This window comes from Centropristis striata, chromosome 9 (assembly GCF_030273125.1).
Source record: "Centropristis striata isolate RG_2023a ecotype Rhode Island chromosome 9, C.striata_1.0, whole genome shotgun sequence".
NCBI lineage: Eukaryota > Metazoa > Chordata > Actinopteri > Perciformes > Serranidae > Centropristis > Centropristis striata.
This window is the reverse complement of record NC_081525.1, coordinates 20,435,828-20,454,945: the sequence shown is the minus strand read 5'-3', so window position 1 is coordinate 20,454,945 and position 19,118 is coordinate 20,435,828. Positions and strand designations below refer to the sequence as shown.

General features: G+C 39.6%; 1 protein-coding gene across 1 annotated transcript in view; it reads right to left on the bottom strand.

Moving 5' to 3' along the window:
* Positions 1-538: 538 nt before the first annotated feature.
* atp11b (ATPase phospholipid transporting 11B) overlaps positions 539-19,118 on the bottom strand; it is a 63,491-nt gene continuing 44,911 nt past the window's right edge. Inside the window, exons 30-31 of the mRNA XM_059340592.1 lie at positions 12,336-12,493; positions 539-4,875 (exon numbers count right to left, since the gene is read on the bottom strand). Of these exons, the coding sequence (XP_059196575.1) occupies positions 4,794-4,875; positions 12,336-12,493 (240 nt within the window). The 3' untranslated portion in view covers positions 539-4,793. The remainder of the gene's footprint in view (positions 4,876-12,335; positions 12,494-19,118) is intronic.

The window sequence follows — 19,118 nt, the reverse complement described above, 5'->3', positions numbered from 1 at the left end:
TTATTTTTTTGACCAACATGCTTCAGTATGACTTTTTTTTTGACTGGGTCATTTTTGGACATCCCATAGTATGGTGCTTTTTCGCTACTTTTGGACAAACTATTCTACCACATGTATCAACAGATTATAATTGACCCATTTGATGCATTTTTCGACATTTTACAATTTGGCCATTTTTGACAAAAGTCGACATGCCATAGTATGACTTTATTTTGAGGGGGTCATTTTTGGACATCCCATAATATTGGGTTTTGACAAAAATATGTATGACTTTATATTTTTAGGTTAAAACTAAACAACTTTTATCACAAATTACGTAATAACGATGTTCATTAATCAATCAGAGCCATCACAATATTATCCAAAAGTCTGAAGGCAAGGCACGCAGAAACTGATGTTCATACATTTGCCCTTCGTCATAGTCTTCAAAGCCACTGAACCATACTTTGATTTTTTTATGATTTTTTTTCTGACATACTACACTTTGACTTTTGAAATGAATTATACTTGAAATGAACAAAGTCACACTTCAGGCGTGTTTCTTAAAAATCGATTTATTTTGTAAATAGAACCGCATTTTCATAAACATCAGCTATAAGACAGATTTACAGACAGGAGGAGGAAGGAAGACAGACAGCAATAGACATCAGTCAACAGAAGAGTGATGCAGCATGAAGACGATAAAAATGATTTCAATAAACCGTTCAGCATTGATCGGAAGCTTTGTGTCGTACTGGCTGATGCTTAGTCACAGGACATTCTGCAGCAGAAAACTGATCGGTTGACATTTTCTTTGCAGGTGATATGATCAAGGAAACCACAATTTGATTCAAGTCTGCAAACTGAACTTTCCAAGAGCATCTCTGCACTGACAGCATTGTTTTTCAATTCAAAACCTTCTTGAGTGTGAAATTCCCTCACATAAGGTGAAGATTTAGTTTGTATCATTTACAGTAACGATGTGTTGATTGAATTGAATTAGTTCAGGATCAGGATAAAGACTGAATAAAAATGACAGATCTCCAATTTCATTTGGTCTTTATACATATTCAATATATGGCCGATATTTCCAGAAGCACTTTTTGGTTTAAACCACATCCAAAGACAGATTTTCACAGCTCTTAATAAGATACCCAATTGAAGGTGGGTGGTGCTTCTGATGGATGACATGATCATCATCTGTAGTTGAGGCTTGGTAAAATATTAAATGACATTTTTTAATTAGTTGGCTGAATAATCTCCTGCTTCTAGAAATATACTTGAGGCGTCGTACCCAAACCCTGCTGCTCTCTTAATGAAGCTCAGTTGACGTCAGTGCTGTGATGCTTTGAAGAATCAGGTCTTGGCTGATACTAAAGTCACATTTGAGCTTAAAAAACAAAACAAAAAAACCCCTACAGTATCTGTTTTTCAGCAAATATATCATTCTAGTGCCACTTGGGGCCCAATTAAATTGGTAAAAGAATAAAAAATCAAATCTTTACCTGGATATTCGTTTGGATAGAATTGCAATTACATTAGACAGGTGAATATCGTGGCCCAAAGTGTGCAAAATTATAAATAAATGACCACGGAATTGTGAAATAATCCCACATATTGTTAAACTCAGCTCATTATTATTCAATGTTACTTCACATTGCTTCTTGCACAACAAGTTTTTATTCCATAATGTCTCTTTTCTTAAATTTGTTTTCATAATACTACTTATTTATGTGAATTGAGATTAACAGACCAGAGCGACTTATTTGATTAACTGTTGCTTATGACAGATTTTTTTGGGGGGAAAAGGGCATTACATTTAATTTAAAAAGACAGTTACATTCATTTCCAAACTGTCAAAACATCTCATTTAATTTTGAAAACTTTGGGTCTCCGTAGGTCAGCACAAGGGGGCATCAGAACTGCACTAGCACTGCATGTGTTTCTGCTGATTCCAATGAGAAAGGTTTTCCGAGTTTTGGTTTTCTATTCCCTGGGTGAATTAAGAAACACTATCTCATTTGTCTGATTTTCTCATACTTCAGAAACCACAGAGGGCATTGTACATTATTATTTTCAAGGGCTGAGGAGGACCCTCCATTATAAGTAAATTGACCTTTATTTGTAAAACTGGTGTATCTTAAAAAAAACAGAATTAACATGTATATTTTTCCTAATCCAGGTACAGGTGAAATTTATCATAGTTGTATCCCTTTTGGACATTTTAACTCAAATGTTAAAAAAAAAAAAAAAAAAAAACCCACAAAAAAACTTATCACCTGTGTAAATGTGACCTGATCATTAACTCCTGGGTTGTAGGATGGAGTGATCTAAACCTGAAGTGGAAGTTTCCAAGTGTCCTTTTCCTGTGACATCCTGTTTATTTCAGGCACCTCTCAGGTTTATAAAAAAAAAAACAACAACAAAAAAAAAAGAGTTTACCTTCTGATAAGATGAATAAGATCCAGTAAAACATTGTGAGAGGTTGCTGCATTCAGACCATGTACAGGACACATTTGTTTGTATTGATATGTAAGAAAAATTCAACATAAACACAGGAAAAAGTAATAATAAATAGACACTTTCATCGTCAGTTGCACCTGTGTGAACAGAAAGGATATAACAGGCCCAGGTATGCATCAAACAACGTGTACCATATAGAAAATAAACATCAAGAATATTCAATGAATTGACTGACAAAAACATCATGAACTGTCTGACTTCTTTAAACAGTAACCGTAGCGACAGAACCCTCCTATGACTCTGTTTGTCCCCTGTGTGAGCCGAGGCATGTACTGGTCATTGTTGTTGATGTCAAGTTTAAAACGGTTGTCTTGTTTCTACGATTCACCTTCTGGAGTCAACTACTACAAACTTTTTTTTTGGAAGAAGAGAGGTCAAAGAAAAACACATTTGACCTTTGACCTGTGGGCAGCACGTGGCCACAGAGATCGTACAAAGAGCTTACAACTAGGCTACGAACCGCATTTCCTTCAACCAACATGGCTGCCATACAAAAAACACACACCACACACCACACACACACACACAAACACACACTTCACCAACAGGTGGATAGAATAACGTAACAGCAAAAATATGATCCAGATGATTTCAATGAAGATGATGACTTGAGGAACAACAAAATGTGATTTTGATATGTGACTTGTGCAAACGCTCTGCTTTTCTTTCCATCTCTGTAGAAGCTGAATTATATTTATCTGATATAACCATCCCTCTAAAGATAGAGACATTCTGCCGTGTGGGTCGACATGCATCAGCCGTGATTTGGAAAAGCATCTCACCATTAAAGCCATTTTGTCCCACTGAAGCAAAAAAGGTGCCACTATCTGATCCGATAATATTTTCAGGCAGCCGAGAGGGATCATTCCAGCCTTCGACACTGATCCTGTTACCTCAAAATATTCCCTGAGCATCATGGTCTTAAGTGCTGAGATGCCTTTGCTAACTGGGCTGAATGAGAAAAGGCATTAAAGGGGAACGAGTTTCCAAACACAAAGAAACAACAAGAGGCTCAAACAGCTTCTAAATGCAGTACCTTCTAGAATCTATCAATAATATAACCTCTTGAAAATGTATGGCTTTTTAACCAGACCTCATCCGGCCTCCTTCAGAGCAACGCACCGGGGAGACAGAGGCCCGAACAGTCAGACGAGAAAGCAGCACGAACAATAATAATAGGTCTTCTTAACAAAGATATAAGCTTCTGTACAATCAGGCACAAAAATAAACACTTTTTAAACTCCAGTCTGAATCCTTTGGTCTTTGGTTCCACGGTAGAGATGAATCTCCTTGTACAGTATCTACGAAGTACTGCAGGTCCTAAGGAAACTAGTCTAGACTTAAACAGAACCAGCAAGGCTCTGATAGCTACAGGACTGTAGGGAGTCTAGCTTTTTTCCCTTTCCATCTGAATGAGAAATGAAGGTGCAGCGAGGCTCAAAAAGGAAGTGTATGCAGCAGATTATGGAAGCAACATGATGTTGGGCTGCTAGCCAACACCTCTGAGATGAACTCCTAAAGTAGTCCGACTTTGCGGATCTTCATTTCTGGTGCTACATGGCTGACGTCTATAAGCCAGCTCAGTCCTGTATTGAGGTTAAACTACAGTCCTTCCAGCAGCCGCTGCCTGACATTAGCTAGGAAAAAACCCAGGTCGTCAGGAGTATTCATTCTGCGTCTACAAATCTGTAGACTTACAAGGTCGTTTTAATGCCAGTTGCAAGAAAAAGTTTGGCAACTGTGTTGAAAATGAAAAATAAATAGCTGCATTAGAGTTCAAGTACCTGGGCTGATCTCAGAGGGCAGCACCTGTGAGCTGACATGTCTTCTTTAATGTTAGAAAAAAAAGTCCTGAATTTAAATATGCTTCAGATATTTCTACAGGACTTGCAGACCCTGTAAGCAACAGGAATCTGATAATCGTCCCTACTCCGATGCAGACTGGATCTTCCTACAGGAATAGCTTCACAGATGTCTGCTTCTTGCCATGCTGACTTGCTCCACACTTCATGTTTTATTTTGTTTCCTTCCATGTTGCAGCTCCCATCTGACATCATTCTCAACCTTTCTGCAAAGAATTGATTCCCCTCTGGTGAAGGATAAAGCAGCCTGCTACACCGAGCCGAGTCCTTTGGTTTCAAATGATGCGTCCGCATTGCATCCAGCTAACAATTCACTGAGCTTAGACTTAAGTAGGTTAAGAAAATGGTGGCAAGGGGGATCCGGGGGATGATTAAGCAGAGTAGAAGCTCTCCCCAAGCTCTGCGTGTTACAGTCAGCGGCCCTGGGAGTCAGCAGTGGGTGGCCTCGATGGGCGACAGCGTCAGGATGCTGCGATCGTTGGAGTAGAAGTTCTCTGTGTCGCTCCAAGACCTGGAAACAGGCAGCAGTGACTGAGGGTTAGGAGACTGGCGGAGTGTGTGTGTGTGTGTGTGTGTGTGTGTGTTTGAGTGTAGAGGGGGACAGTGGGAGCTAACACACAGTTGTCCAGAAGTTTGCGATTACAATCTACAGAAGCAGGCTAGAATGAGCAGGAAGAGTGAGGGATGGAGGAGTGAAGGGTTAGTGATGGGTGTGATGGTGTTAGTGATGAGTGTCTAAAGTCTCGCCTCGTTAACTCACACTAATCAATCAAGGTAGGCTCAGTTTCAGAGAATTACATTTAAACAAAGTTTTTTTTCAATCAGCAATGGGGTCTACAAGAATAGAGTTGGGTCGATTTCTGGCTTTGCTGGTCCTGCATGAGTTTTAACTGGTTTTAACTGGATTTTATGCAGCTGCACGGCATATGTATTAGTTTTAAGCAATATGACCAAGTGATTAACATAATATTAGATTTGTTAATAAATCATGAAGGAGTCCCTGTGTGGGAAGAAGTTTGAATTAGGTTTACTGGTCTGGGGCCGGATTCACAAAGCATTCTTAAGAAAAAAATGCTTCTTCTGTGCCACTTTTTTCTTTACTTTGCTCTTAAGACAAAATTTAAGAAGATTTGGTATTCATGGAGAAATTCTTATCTTTTCTTTAGTTTTTACTCTTAAGTTTTTTCCTAAGATAGAACTTAGAACAAATGAGAATCTTGAAAACAAAGTTCTTATTTTCTTCTCATATTTCTTTACAACTTTAAGACGAACCCTCAGCAGTCTTAAAACAGCTACAGTGATATGTATTTACTTGAACAAATTTGTATGACATTTATTCGATTTCTTTAATATTAAGTTTAGCCCTAGACAATGTGTTAACAAATTTTGTTCATTGAAGTTGGTCAGAGTAGTTTTTTTTGTGAATGTATCACGTAAAGCTTATTTTGGCAGTTGACATATAATTGAAATGTCCTTTCAGTCTGTGTGACATGTAGGCCTATTCCTAGATTACACTACAATGTAAATCACAGAGGCAGTTGTTGTATTCTATAATACTTAATTAATCATTAGGAACATATTATTTAAGTAGGCCAAGTTACTGAAACCATGCGAGTGATCTGAAGTTAAAAATCTAAGAATGTCCTGAGAAAACTAAGAAGTTCCTAAGACATAGGACAATTCTTAAGAAAAAAATGGTTAAAGTTTTATCTTAAGAACACTTTTGTGAATCCGGCCCCTGGTCTGGAATGATTTACAGCTCCCTAACAGCTATACAAAGACACGGTTATTTGCCCAAATTAGAACAGATTAGGTTATTTACCACAACAATTTCTGTATTTCTGTTTGTCCTGTCATGCTTTATTCATTGGTTTGAAACACCTGCACTATCAAAATTATATAAGAAGAAATAATAATTAAAGAAAAAAAAATATATATACCAGGAAGTTTAGATACTATGTAAAACATAAATAAGTAATGCAATGATTTGTAAATCCTTTAGGACTTACATTAAATTAAATATAGTACAAAGACAAGATATTTTATATTCAAACTGTCAATATACACTCAATTTGGTGCATTCTGTTTATTCAACACAGCGTCCCAACTTTTTTTAAAGCAGGGTTATACAATGACTGCTGGATGTAGTATAAAGCTGTTCTGTATTAAATTAAAACATGCACCAACGGCCTTCAATTTTGCTTTAATTTTACTTAAGGCCCTGCAGATACACTGATCTGGATCAAAGAGAAACCAGGCTGGGGATGAAAAAAACATGTTTAAACCTTAGTATATCCACTCTGTTATTTGCTTCATAGTGTGAAGTCATAGTTGATCCGTCTGCTTTGAAATGCAAATGACGTAAAGGTTTTAGGTGCCAAAATGGTCTGAAGGTTTAGATTTGATGAAGCTGTTCAGAGACGGCTCATTAACTCAGGTCAGACCTTACACTTTAAAATTTAGGGCTGAAGTATTTTACTGTGAATGCTTGGAGCTTCTTGAAACACAAATTTGCAGTTCACACATTTGAAACCATTTCTTTTTTGGTTTGGTTTGAGGAGGCGAGACTTGAGCTACTCAACTTATGGATAAAAATCAACACAATCATCATAAAGAGAATAAATAAATCATGATAAACAAGCATCAACAACATTCTTGCATCAAATATCCACTCTCAAGACAACTAGGACTAGCATGTGATTTTCTGCAGGTAAAATATGCATCCTTATGTTTAGTTGGGTATTTAAATATATTCACTTTACTAGAAAAATAGGTATCATACTATCTCCACAAAATTACATATATATGCATATCGTATAAAAGCTATAATATACTTTATATTTTTATTTAGAGACATGGCACAGTCCCTCTCTATTATTAGCTTAGCGAGCTGGATCTCCTTTGGAAATGTCTAACAAAGTAAAACTAGTACACAATTTCATCCATTTCAAGACCACTCAAAACATTTTCCACAGCATTGCCAGCAATTTGGCCTGACAAGAAAAGAGAACAATATCACAAAAGTCACAGCTTGCCACTGTTTGATTCGTAAAGGTCACAACAAAGCGACAACCAGCACACTGACTCACATCAAAGTAGAATGAGGGTCAGTGATCAGAGATTCTACCTTAAAGCACCAGCAGGGAGGAGCAGAGAGACTGTGCTTCAACAGAGACTCCATTCTGGCTGCTACACTTGATGTTCACATGACTGCACAAGTGATGCGTCTATTGTTTGTGGGCGAAAAAAATGACGGAAGGAAGACTCCACCTGTCAGCTGCTCTACCCCGAACAATTCTCATGATCTTTTAATTTTACACTACTCTCTGAGATGAAGACAACCGTTTTAAGACCTGGTAAACCGAAAAAAAAAAGAGGGCCAACCAGGGACTTTAAATAGGCTGATGACTCAAATGGTGGTTTGACTCGGGGCACTCTCATGTGCTACATCACCAGCTTGACTGTCTACCAGGGCTGGGGTCAAACTGAAACATCCCAGTGCTAAAACCATCTCTGCTCCCCGGGTTACCGCAGAACAAAGAGGACGTTAACACTTTTGGGTGAGCCGGTGGGAACATGAACCCAAGAAAAGAACAGAACAGGCAGATTTCTGACAAGACGAAGCTCACGGGGGACGTTAACAGCACATGAATAATTAATCGGGGAAGGTCGAACAACATTATGCAGATTTCAGACATAGAAGGACAAGGACACAGACGGACGGAGAGGACAGAAAAAAAAAGGAGTGTGTGAGGGGGCACAAATACATACAGGTTTACATTGTATACAAAGTACCAAAGGCAACAGCAGCCCCCATGCAACAAGACAGAGTCTGGGCATTCTTGTTTTGTAGCCTATAGTGACCAAGACAGGTGGAGTTATATACTGCAATTTAAATGAGTGGAGCAGGTAAACTCCACCTGCCTGGAACACCCCCAGTTATAAAACGAGCATGCCCCCAAAGTTGGCCTCTTCTCAGAAGCACATATAAGGCTTCAGGATCCAGTAGAAAAAGACTCATAGATACAGGAAGAAGCAACAAAAACAAACAAGACAAAAAAAGACTCTTTGAGACTACATTTCCCAGCAGCCTCTCTGGTTTAAGGTCCCCTTGTTCTAGGAGAAGAGGAGGATGAGGAGCGAGGGATGTCAGACAGCAGCTAAGTTTCCATCCAAGTTTTTTCTTCTTCTCCAAATTATGAGGCATTGCGTTATAGAAGCTGAACAGATGTTGCAACTTTTCATCAAATTTCCAAGGTTCAACAAACTGGTTCTAAAGCAGATTTAGAGATTTCAGTTTGTTAATAAATAAATAAAATCATGCAGGACGGTTCAACAGCTCACAAGTTCTTTTCTAAGTTTTTTTTTTTTTTTCTGGTTATGTGCTTGCTAACTATATCAGGCCTTTATTTTGAAGGGACGAAAAGAGACTTCCCTTTGATCGTAAAACTAACTCAAATGAGATTAAACTGTAAAGATAACATCAAGGAGTTTAATATTTTATGTTTAACCCCCAGAAGAGGTATGAGGTTAGTTTTCACAGTAATCTTGCATATTTAAGTGTGTTTTCTGTTTAAATAAGTTTTGGATAAAATTAAACCTAGTAATTCATGCTAACAAGGTTTGATACAGTAGGCTAGTTTTGCTCAAATAATACTGTATTTATGTGTGTTTTATAATTGTTATTGCAACTTTCAGTTTGCAAACTGTAGCTTTATCCAACTTAATTCTCAGCTCATTGGCTTATTCACATACGGCCGCAGAACTGAACGCTCGGCCGTGTTTCAGTGACTACTGATACGCAGCCACAGATAAAAAATAAAATAAAAAAATACACAGACCGATTAAAAATTCCATGCAATCATCGATCTATTAATTTTTCCCATCCCTAATTCCCATCTATTTAAATTAGGTAATATGTATAAACTTGATGCACTGAAAGACTGGGATATTAAATGTCGAACACGGTTTTTCTCTGTCACATTTAATAAAAGGATTGCAGCATTTATATGTTGCCACATGGATAACTGCAATCAGATGCCGAAAAATAATGGAAAAATGCACTCAGCTGCAAAGCTTTGTGTTTGAACTGTATTTGCATTAAAGCAATATCTTGTATAAATTGATGCTGAGACGGGGCAGATAGTGATGAGCAATTCATGGCCTCAATCTATTTTATGTAATTTCGCCCGTGACTGTTTTTGAAGCCTTTTTGGAAATGCCAATGGAAAAGACTTTATTATCTGGACTTTTCCTACATTTAGATGAGTAGAATTTTTTTGACATTTGGATGGAGACGCAGCTGCCGGGATCTGACAGCTTCACACAGGCATGTATCTTGCTTATTATGAAAAAACTCTTTGACTCCTGACATCCGTGCCGGTTCCCTCTTTGTCGCCCCTAGCCATGATTCAGCTGTGGCCAGCATTCAGCGCTGCAACAACAGGCCAAGTCAAGCAGCCAGCTACAGTTTGGCTTCCAATATATAACAGATAAATACTTTATGTATTATATTGGTTTGTAAATAATGCTTACTATATGTCTCTTCCAGTCATTAAGTATGCTATGTAGGACTGGGTGGATACATTCCCTTTCCCCTATGGCAGTATCCTAGCGTTAAGGCCAATTATGGGCTGAGTCTCACCCAGAAGGTAAAGAAGAGGAAGGGGAGGCAAAGACCAAGGTATGTGGTAAGAAAAGGAGGGGAGAAGGAGAAGGAGAAGGAGGAAAATATAGGTGATAGCAAGGGAAGGAGACGAGGGAGAAAATTAAACCTTCATATTCAGCCCCAGTTCTATTTGTTGATTGTGTCACTTTCTGAATTGACAGTGAAAAGTGCAGCAGAGCAGAGCATTTTACTTGTGCTCATTGTTTATGTTTCATCCTACTGGGAGTACAAATTGGCTGCCGTTTGCTCAGTTGGAATAATTCAATTGGCTGCTTCGTGCCAAGGTCAGAAAACAAATCAATCATTCCCACAGGAAGAAATTCATCTAAATTGATTCATACATTTAGTGGCAATTTGACTCAGATGTGATGGGAATAGTTTCCTTTTTTTTTCCCAGGTGAAGTGACCCTGACAACAATTGAAATAGATTATTTCATGGAGCGTAGCCCAGCCACCTCTGTCAGAGCAAAAATGAAGGCTATACCATTAAAATGTAAGACCCTTTTTATGCTCCTGACTGGCTGAATCAAAGTTAAAAATCATCAGATGATGCCTAAGAAGTGGATTACCTGCACACAGGCCTAGTAGAGAATTAAATCAGTTTCAAAGAGATGTTGTTACAGCCGGTCATAACTTAATGTGTCTACTGTGAGACTGCTCATAAGTCTGCTGTATCTCCCAGGCCAGACTGAACTGGCATAACACAGTCCTCTACTCGACCACAGAGATTCTGCAGGTTGCTGTCCAGAGGGGCTGAAGGGAGGAACAGTGCATCCCTAATCTGACCTGCATGCTGTCATTACCTTTACAAACACACACACAGTCATGAATGAACAAACATGCTTGCCTATGTGCAAAGGCACACTGCAACGAACAAGAATGCTACATCTTCATTACTGATGAAATCAATACGGAGAGTCCCAAGCTGTTTTGGAGAGTATTGATAGCTCAGCAGAAATGGCCGATCAGGTCAATTAATCAATGACCCAACTGAGTCACTGGGATTCAGGCAAGAAGACACAGCAACACTGAAACTGCAGATTGGGCAGCCCAGCAAACTGTGAACTCAGCTTACTTGTCTTTAAAGCTGCACTAGGCAAAAACTTTTTATGAAATCGCAAAGTGGAGCTGCAGCAGAGAGTAGCATTTTATATGCACTTACTGAGAGCTCACTGTGTGCAGTAAACTGACATCATGTTTCATTACGGTTACCCCATCTCTGCCATTTAGGGCCACCAAAATGCAAAATTGCCAAATGCAGCTTGAAAGCTAAATCGCCACAAACCATCACTTACAAAGCACTTCCACATCTCGCAGGAGATGTGCATCCCCCAAATCTGGTGTTCGGATCATATACAATTTGACCAGCTGGCCGTTATCTGGCTGGAGAAGTGAAGAAGCCCTCCAATGACCAACAGCAGCAACAGCACAATATAGGAATCAACCTAAAGCTAACAAGTGAACTTAAAATTTGACATATAGACATTGGTGTCATCTGTTAAAGTGCATTACAGATTAGACAGCTCTCCTTGAAAACTGGCTAATCAGGCTAATTTGAACACCAACTTTTGATTATAAAGGAGTACTGAACAGAAAAGGAAGAGACAGACAGAACGACAGATCATAGCATAGATGATTAGGACACAGACAAATGGACTAATAAGACAAACCTGCCCGAATGTAGGGGCTACACAAACAAGACAGGTTACATAGTGTAATATTAAGACCTGTTGGGTGCCTATATATCGCAGCAGGTCTTCATTTTAAGGGCCTTAATAAAAATACTGGAATCCAAATTCTCCCTGGCTAGACTGCCATCCTTTGCAGTGCATGCTATGTAGAAGGTATGGGCATCACAATCTATTCAGTCATCGGTCTCTATTTGATTTTGGTTACAAGGTGTGCTGATATATTTCTGAAAGTTCCCTACGGTCGATATGAGACTAAGCACGCTGTCTGTCTGCTTCATCAAAATGTTCCCAACACGGACTTTGATGGAAATAAGAAACAAATAACAGTGCAGTCCATGATGGCTTGATCCACACATCTTCAGCCTCTATATCCTCAATCGGTCGCTTTGCTAAGCTGCACTCTAAAACCAGTCTTTTTGACCAGCTGAAACCCTGCTCTCCCACACCTATATGCTTAACCTGCAACAGATCTGAACAACAAAGACTTACAGTAGAGGCACAGCCACATTATGGCCAAACAGTCAGGACTGCAGCCCAAATTCTTTGCCACCAAAAGGTGGTGCAGCTTCATCTTGATTCATAATCATTGTTTCTTGACGTTGTCCTCCCCACCTGTTGTTGCGACTGGATGTGTGGCAATGGTTGGTGCTGGCCTGGCACTGCCCGGTCATGTGCTCCAGGAGGCGGGCCAGGCGGGAACAGCCGCTCTGCCCATGTTGGTAGCAGCACAGGGACTCCATACAGCTGAGGGCCTGGGGGGCTGATATAGACTGGAGGGAGGAGAAAGAGGTTGGGAGGGTAGATGAAGCAAGTACAGGAGAAGAAAGGGTAGCGTAGAAAAATCACAGAGGAGAAAAAAGAACAAAAGAAAGAGGAAGAAGCAAGTGGAGAAAGAGGAGAAAAAAGACAAAATTAATACCAACACTATACAGGTTCAGTGTCACATTCTGACAGGGTGATGGATGACAGGAGGATGACATATTGCATGCTGTCACAGGAAGAATGATGTCAAGGGAAAACATTTAAAACATGCTACACAAGGGGCTGAAATGTTGCACATAAATCATAAAAAAATGTAAACAAAGAAATCTTTGGGAAAACAGACAAAGAAAGCTTATTTTAGGGTGCTTGTAAAGCTGATTAAATCTGCAATGGCCTTTGGAAACGGTCGAGGTTTATGCAATGTTTTGACATAAGTACTGAAAGCCCCGGAGCTATCATATCATTTAAATGAGCAGTGATCTTTTTTCCTTTTATATGAGAAAACCAGTTCAAAACTAGAATATACCGTCTGCTTTTATGTAGAAGTTAATATTTGCTGCAAAGAAACCTCTCAGTGTCTGTAAAGTAGGACTGAAAACATATTTTTGACTCATCAGATTTTTCAATGAGCCAGAGATGCATTGGTGGACAAAGTTGAATGAAGCTGCTGCCTGGAAACCTGCAGGGTCAGTGACTCTGTTGATCTGAGTCAGCACCCGAGAGAGAGACAGTGTGTGATGGAGAAGGGAGAAAGTGAAGAGCAGAGAGAGAAAGAGGAAACAGAGACAGAAAACAGAGTGTATGGTTACAGCAATGTAGTTTGCATCCTGTACGCTCGTTCTTCTACAGCACAACAGGACAACTTAATTACAGATTAAGTCCAGAAATAAGCTTCAATATTTTGCTTTTATCAATAACAGGCCATATTCGTAGAGATGATTTAAAGACAAACACTTAAACTTTGGGGAACAGCAACTTTGTGACTTGAAAACTTCTAAAACATCTTATTTAACTTAGAGAGTAAATAGCAAGGTGCTTGTTGTCTACAAAATCAGCAAGTTGAGGAATTTCCGAGCTTTCCTAGTATTTAATCATTTGATGTTGTCTTCTGTGATAAAGTGCACATTTATCCTGTTCTGCAGGTGAAGGTGTGACCCATGTTTCCCATAGTGCTGTGGATTGCGATGTTGCCACTGTTGCGTCTCTGCAGCAGAAATTGGAGACTCTGTTGGCTTGAAACCAAACTTCTGCTTCTTGGCTGGCAAGAGCAAAACACACAGACAGGAGGATGAGATTCTTTTTCTGGCAAGGTCAGGTATCTCCGGATAATAAATGTATGGTTTTGCTCGTCCTCTATCAGAACATATTGCCTTTTTCTACTTTAGAAAAAAAGGCCCGCAGAATTGTTCCTCTGACTGGAACACAACAGTGACCGCTTAAGCAAAAAGAGAAGTTGAAGTGTGTGATTGCTCCATACACACATACAGTCCAAACCACTGTATAAGTAGTGGTAGCAGCCAAGCCACAGCTGCAGATCTGGATTGTAATGTATCTTTGACTAGTGTTTATCTGTTGGTCAAGTATCCTTGGCGTATAATTGTTGGTATGACCATATGGGCTTTTAATCACTGTAAAATGATTGATATAGCTTGCATTAATCTACCCATCGAATCAATCTGCAGCAATCAGTCATCACAGGGATCGTCCTGTAAATCAGAGGCAATGGCTGGCAGAGTTGAGCTACTGCAGTTTTCTGTGGCAGTCACGTTGCAATACAACTTGATCTCTGATGCTGTTTACGAAAGAGATGAACAAAAAAGAAGCGTGTGGTGCAAGTCATTTTTTAGTTCCAGAGAAGCAGCAGCAGATGCCCAAAGCGAATCCAGGCCAAACCCCTGAGATTGATAGCGCTCTTGTAAACTGTGGTTTTCAACAATATGATGCCTGAATTGAAGGTTTTGTCGTAAAATGGCCAAGGCCTCAATGACAGCTATAAGGGTTGACATCATCCCCTGGCTGATTTACTATAGCAGTTACAAAGTTCAGTTAGAGTTCATGTTGGCTGTTCTTTTATTAAGCACAACGTGATGTTGGTTTATACAACCAAGCAAGATCTATTCGGTGACTGTCAGCATAACAAAATGTAATTATCTACATTTTATAGTATGTTATGGCAGTCACACTCTGCATACCGATTAAAAACAAAACATTGAAAGTCTTAAATTATAGAACAAAACTCAAAAATCATACTTAAACACGGGACCACATAAATTACCAAATACTCAGAAGCAGACAATCATTCAGGCTTCAATATGGAGTATTACTATGATGGGATTAGACAGTTGAACAAATACACAATGGAGACAATAAATACAGCATGCCAGCAGCATTCTCTCTCTTTAAACTTTGATCCCAGATCTGATCAACAACAGTGAGGGGTGAGTTCAGAACTGGAGTGGGAAAGGGTGGGGACAATCATGGTTGGATAAGGGAGGATGGGGTGTATGGATGGATGGAAGGGTAAGTGTAGGAGAAGATGGGTCATTCATACAGGAAATGAGACATACAGGGGTAGCATCTTACATATGAAATAAAAGGGCAGTGCAGATGCAGCTGCGACATACAGCCATGGGTGAATGACTGAAGGTGCAGGTTGTTTTAACCATATATAAGGACATATGTGGTTGACTGCAGCTGTTAGGGGGTGCAGAGGGTTGGTTGGTCCTCAGGTGAAGCCATAATGCTGGGGCAGTGGCAGTACGGTGGGGGGGGGGGGACAATGGGAGTGAAGTATGGTACTACCTAGGGGAGCAGGGGTCTGGACCGGGGGCAGCAGGGGGAGGATAAGCAGCTAGCAGGTGCCAATTGTCCTCCCCTGGGCTCCGCTGGGCTTTAACAGGGTCATATTCTGGGCCGACTGAACCCTCACCCTCTTCCATCTGAAGGACACAAGATGCTTACAGTGAGCCCCGCTGACTGGTCAAACTGCTCATCAGCCAGCCAGGTAGACTGTTGGTAGGTCAGACATCGACACAGCAACATAACCAGTAAAGCAAGCCTGTTAACTAACCGATCACACTGCCAAAAATATCCACAGTAGTCATTAAGTCTCTTTTAGTCTTGAATCAGTTGAGGTAATGGGATGAGAACTCCTGGTTTCAAATTCAGTTTCATTGTTCCGTTTACTATTTGAGAAATGTTTTAAACGTACATAGTTTGAAAAGATACAAGTATAAAAAATAATATTGGATTATTTGAACGTTAATTTGAGGGGATTTCCATTGGGCAAAGTTTTAAATGATCACGTTTGGTGATGGTTTGTTTTGTTATCTAGTTTTTCAGCAGGATTATGGTAAAACTACTGGCCCAATTTTAATGAAACTTGGTGGAGGGTTGTAGCATGGACAAAGGAAGAACCCATTAAACTTTGAATTGAATCTGAATCACAGGAGGGACAAGAAATTGTTTTCTCCCCCCCTCATACTGCAAGATATGGCATTTAGCATTGGTGGAGGTCTGCACTCTTGGAGAGTCATTCCACAGTATTGTTACATTTTGTATTGTAAACCTGCAGTCCCAGTACAGGGCTTAATGACTGCAGATGCAGTGGATATGTTTTTCAGTGCTGCTTAATTACAAACCAGCAGATATATTAGTCAGTTAGTAAGCATGCAGTCAGTGAGCAAGTCAGTCCAGGCTGCACTGTAGGGGGGCAGTGGATAAACTTTCTGACCCCTTGCTCTGCGGTGCAGTCTACTCGAATACACTTATACATACAGTATACAGAGACCAAATCAATGCTAGTCCCCTTCATAGCCCTTAACAAATGACCTCGCCAACAGTCTTCAACATAGCAAAAGACTTGAGAGCAGATTTTTGGCTTACAAGGCAAATAAGAACCGCTGCTTCCTGCTGTTTGAAACATGACACCTATGTGCATCCCAGGTCTTATTCCCGTGCTGCAAGACCTGCCCCTGATCTCAATTGGCAGTGTGCGATAATCATAAATCACTGCTTGAGAAGAGGTTTTTCAGAAGATTTGAGTGGGGGTGATAAGGTCACTGGAGGAGGGCTTTAATTTCTCACAAAAGCAGAGACAATTGAACACAGAAAGAAGCTGCAGGCATGAGAAAGATGTCTCGAGGGAAAGGCATCCTTCTAGTGCGCAGATAGAAGCAAATCTATTAGTATCTGAACCAATTAACCTGCTGCTGAATCTATCAGAGCTACAGAGTCGGCAAACAACGGAAAACCCAGGAGAGCCCTCTGGGTTCTTTGGCGATTACCTCCCTCTAATCTAATTAAGAAAAAAAAAAAAGACTGACAGATACTGGAACTCATTCAACAAAACTGAATAAATTGCATTATACAGCACATAAAAAAGAAAACACACTGTGATTTTGAACCCAGTAAGAGCATCTTGTGCAGTTCTACCAATTCAACAAATTACTCAAACTCAGTGAATAGGATGACTTGTGCATAATAAGCCTTGTGCCCTCCCTTGCCATAATGCACACAGCACTTATAATCAGTCAGTCTCCAGTTTGTTTCTGCTCATTGAGTTTTTATGGAAACAACCTGCATTACTTCTATTGTTAGTGACTTGGAATATACACTCAGCTGCCAGTCAGACTACTGGAAGTATTCCTATCCTTTCAAAGGTAACAAAAGTTCAGTTTTTGAGAGTTGTTTCTAGTCTATTCTGATTGATATGACAAGTTATTGATATACAGGTCAACAACAACACAAACTAAAGCCTCCACGATTACAATTAAATTGAATCAACACCTCTCTAAAACAGTTTAAAAGATAGCAGGACTTAAAACGTGTGTTGAATTATACTGCATTAGTGTTAGCAATATATGTACTCGCGACTAAGTGTAATGTAAACAACTATTATCATAAAACACAGGCTATTATTTTTATAAATACAGAGTAGCAATTTCCACCAGGTGCTACCAGAACCATCATAATTAACATGCCACATAGCTGTAAGGATAAATATACTAATGCCGCAAACATTAACCTTAATAACCACACTAGGGTTGCAACCAATGATTATTTTAATCATCAATTAATGTGCAAATTATATTCTTGAAGTGTTTGGTATATAAAATGTCAGAAAAAAGCAAAACAAATGCACATTGTTTTTTTTACATTATAAAATATATTATTTTTGTAAACTATCATCATTATATATATTTTCTTTTCTTTTCTTCTGAATTTACCATTATTAGTTATAATAGCATAATTATAATAGCAGCTGCTTTTGTCTCTCAACTAATCGAATAGTTGACTCATTGTTGCAACTCTAAACCCTATTTTTTTACAGGGTTAATTCACATTTCTTCTTGGACAGTTAAATATACAACTATAAGAAAAAATATGAAAACCTTAAAAATGTTTCTAGCTTTTGGTCATTTCCCTTCACCAAAGAGAGCTCACACTATTGTTAGGATGTTGACTGTGATTTCTGCTGTGACAGCACAAAATCTTCAAGTCAGTTTGAAACAGCTCTGATAATAACTCAGCAGTCCGTCATGCTTCTACAACAGGACAGCATCATGCTGCTGCACAAGGCAGCCCAGACCAGTCCAAGAATCTGTCATGCAGCTGTAGTGAAGCACCAGTCTGGTGCTGTGGGTTTGCTTAAAGCATGCAAGTGGACTGAACTCTGAGGTGAGGAGGGTGTCTCAGAGTGGAGAATCCAGTTTGAGGGTGTGGGGCTGGGAATATGTCAAGAGGACGGACCATGCTATAGATAAAAGGGATGCTCTGATGGGCTGCACCATGCGACTTTATAAGCGTGGCATGCTGGACTGTAGTTGGTATACAAGACCACTAACTGATGGTCGGGAGGCGGGTGTGAACAAGCGCCCTGATTCTGGACTAATGCAGATGCAGGACGTCACAGTCAGAGTGACTCAGGACGCCCAATAGTCCCTGTGCAACAACGGTGCTATCACACTGTACTGAGTGCTGGGGGTGGGTTGGGGAGCAAGGGTGAAAAATTAAGGCAAATAAGTCATTCATTCCCTCATTCATTCATCTGTTTGTTCATGCAGTGGGGGGAGTAATGACAGTACCATGCTGTATAAGGCAGGAGTGGTCAACCCCCACTAAAATACAACACATGCAGCGGCTGAAATGCTTGATGTCACATTCTTTTGCAATATCTCCTACCCAACAAAGCCCCAAACTAGGTTTATTTCCTCCCCCAGTCCCAATCATGGAGAATGCTGATTGGCTTGTCCAGAGCATGCAGTCACATATACAACAGAAAAGCAACTGTTCCAACATCAACAGCACACATGTGTCTACAGTCAGTGTACTGCCAATGTTAGAAACAGGCTTCAGTGGGACTAAATAAAGTCCAGACCTGGCAGAAACAATATTTCAGTATTGTCTGAATGATCATAAGCAGGAGCACTTGTTTCATAAAGCAATGCTTCTACTTTTTAAGAGGCGGAAAATTTGATTTTTAACACCTGATTTTTAAGGCAAGCATAAAAAATGTTTATTAAAAAAAAGGTACAAATAGAATTGCACCAGGTCATTATTAAATGATTGACTTAATATGATTTTATTAAATATCTGTCTATTTATTTTCCTTAAAGTGAAATGCAAAGCAAT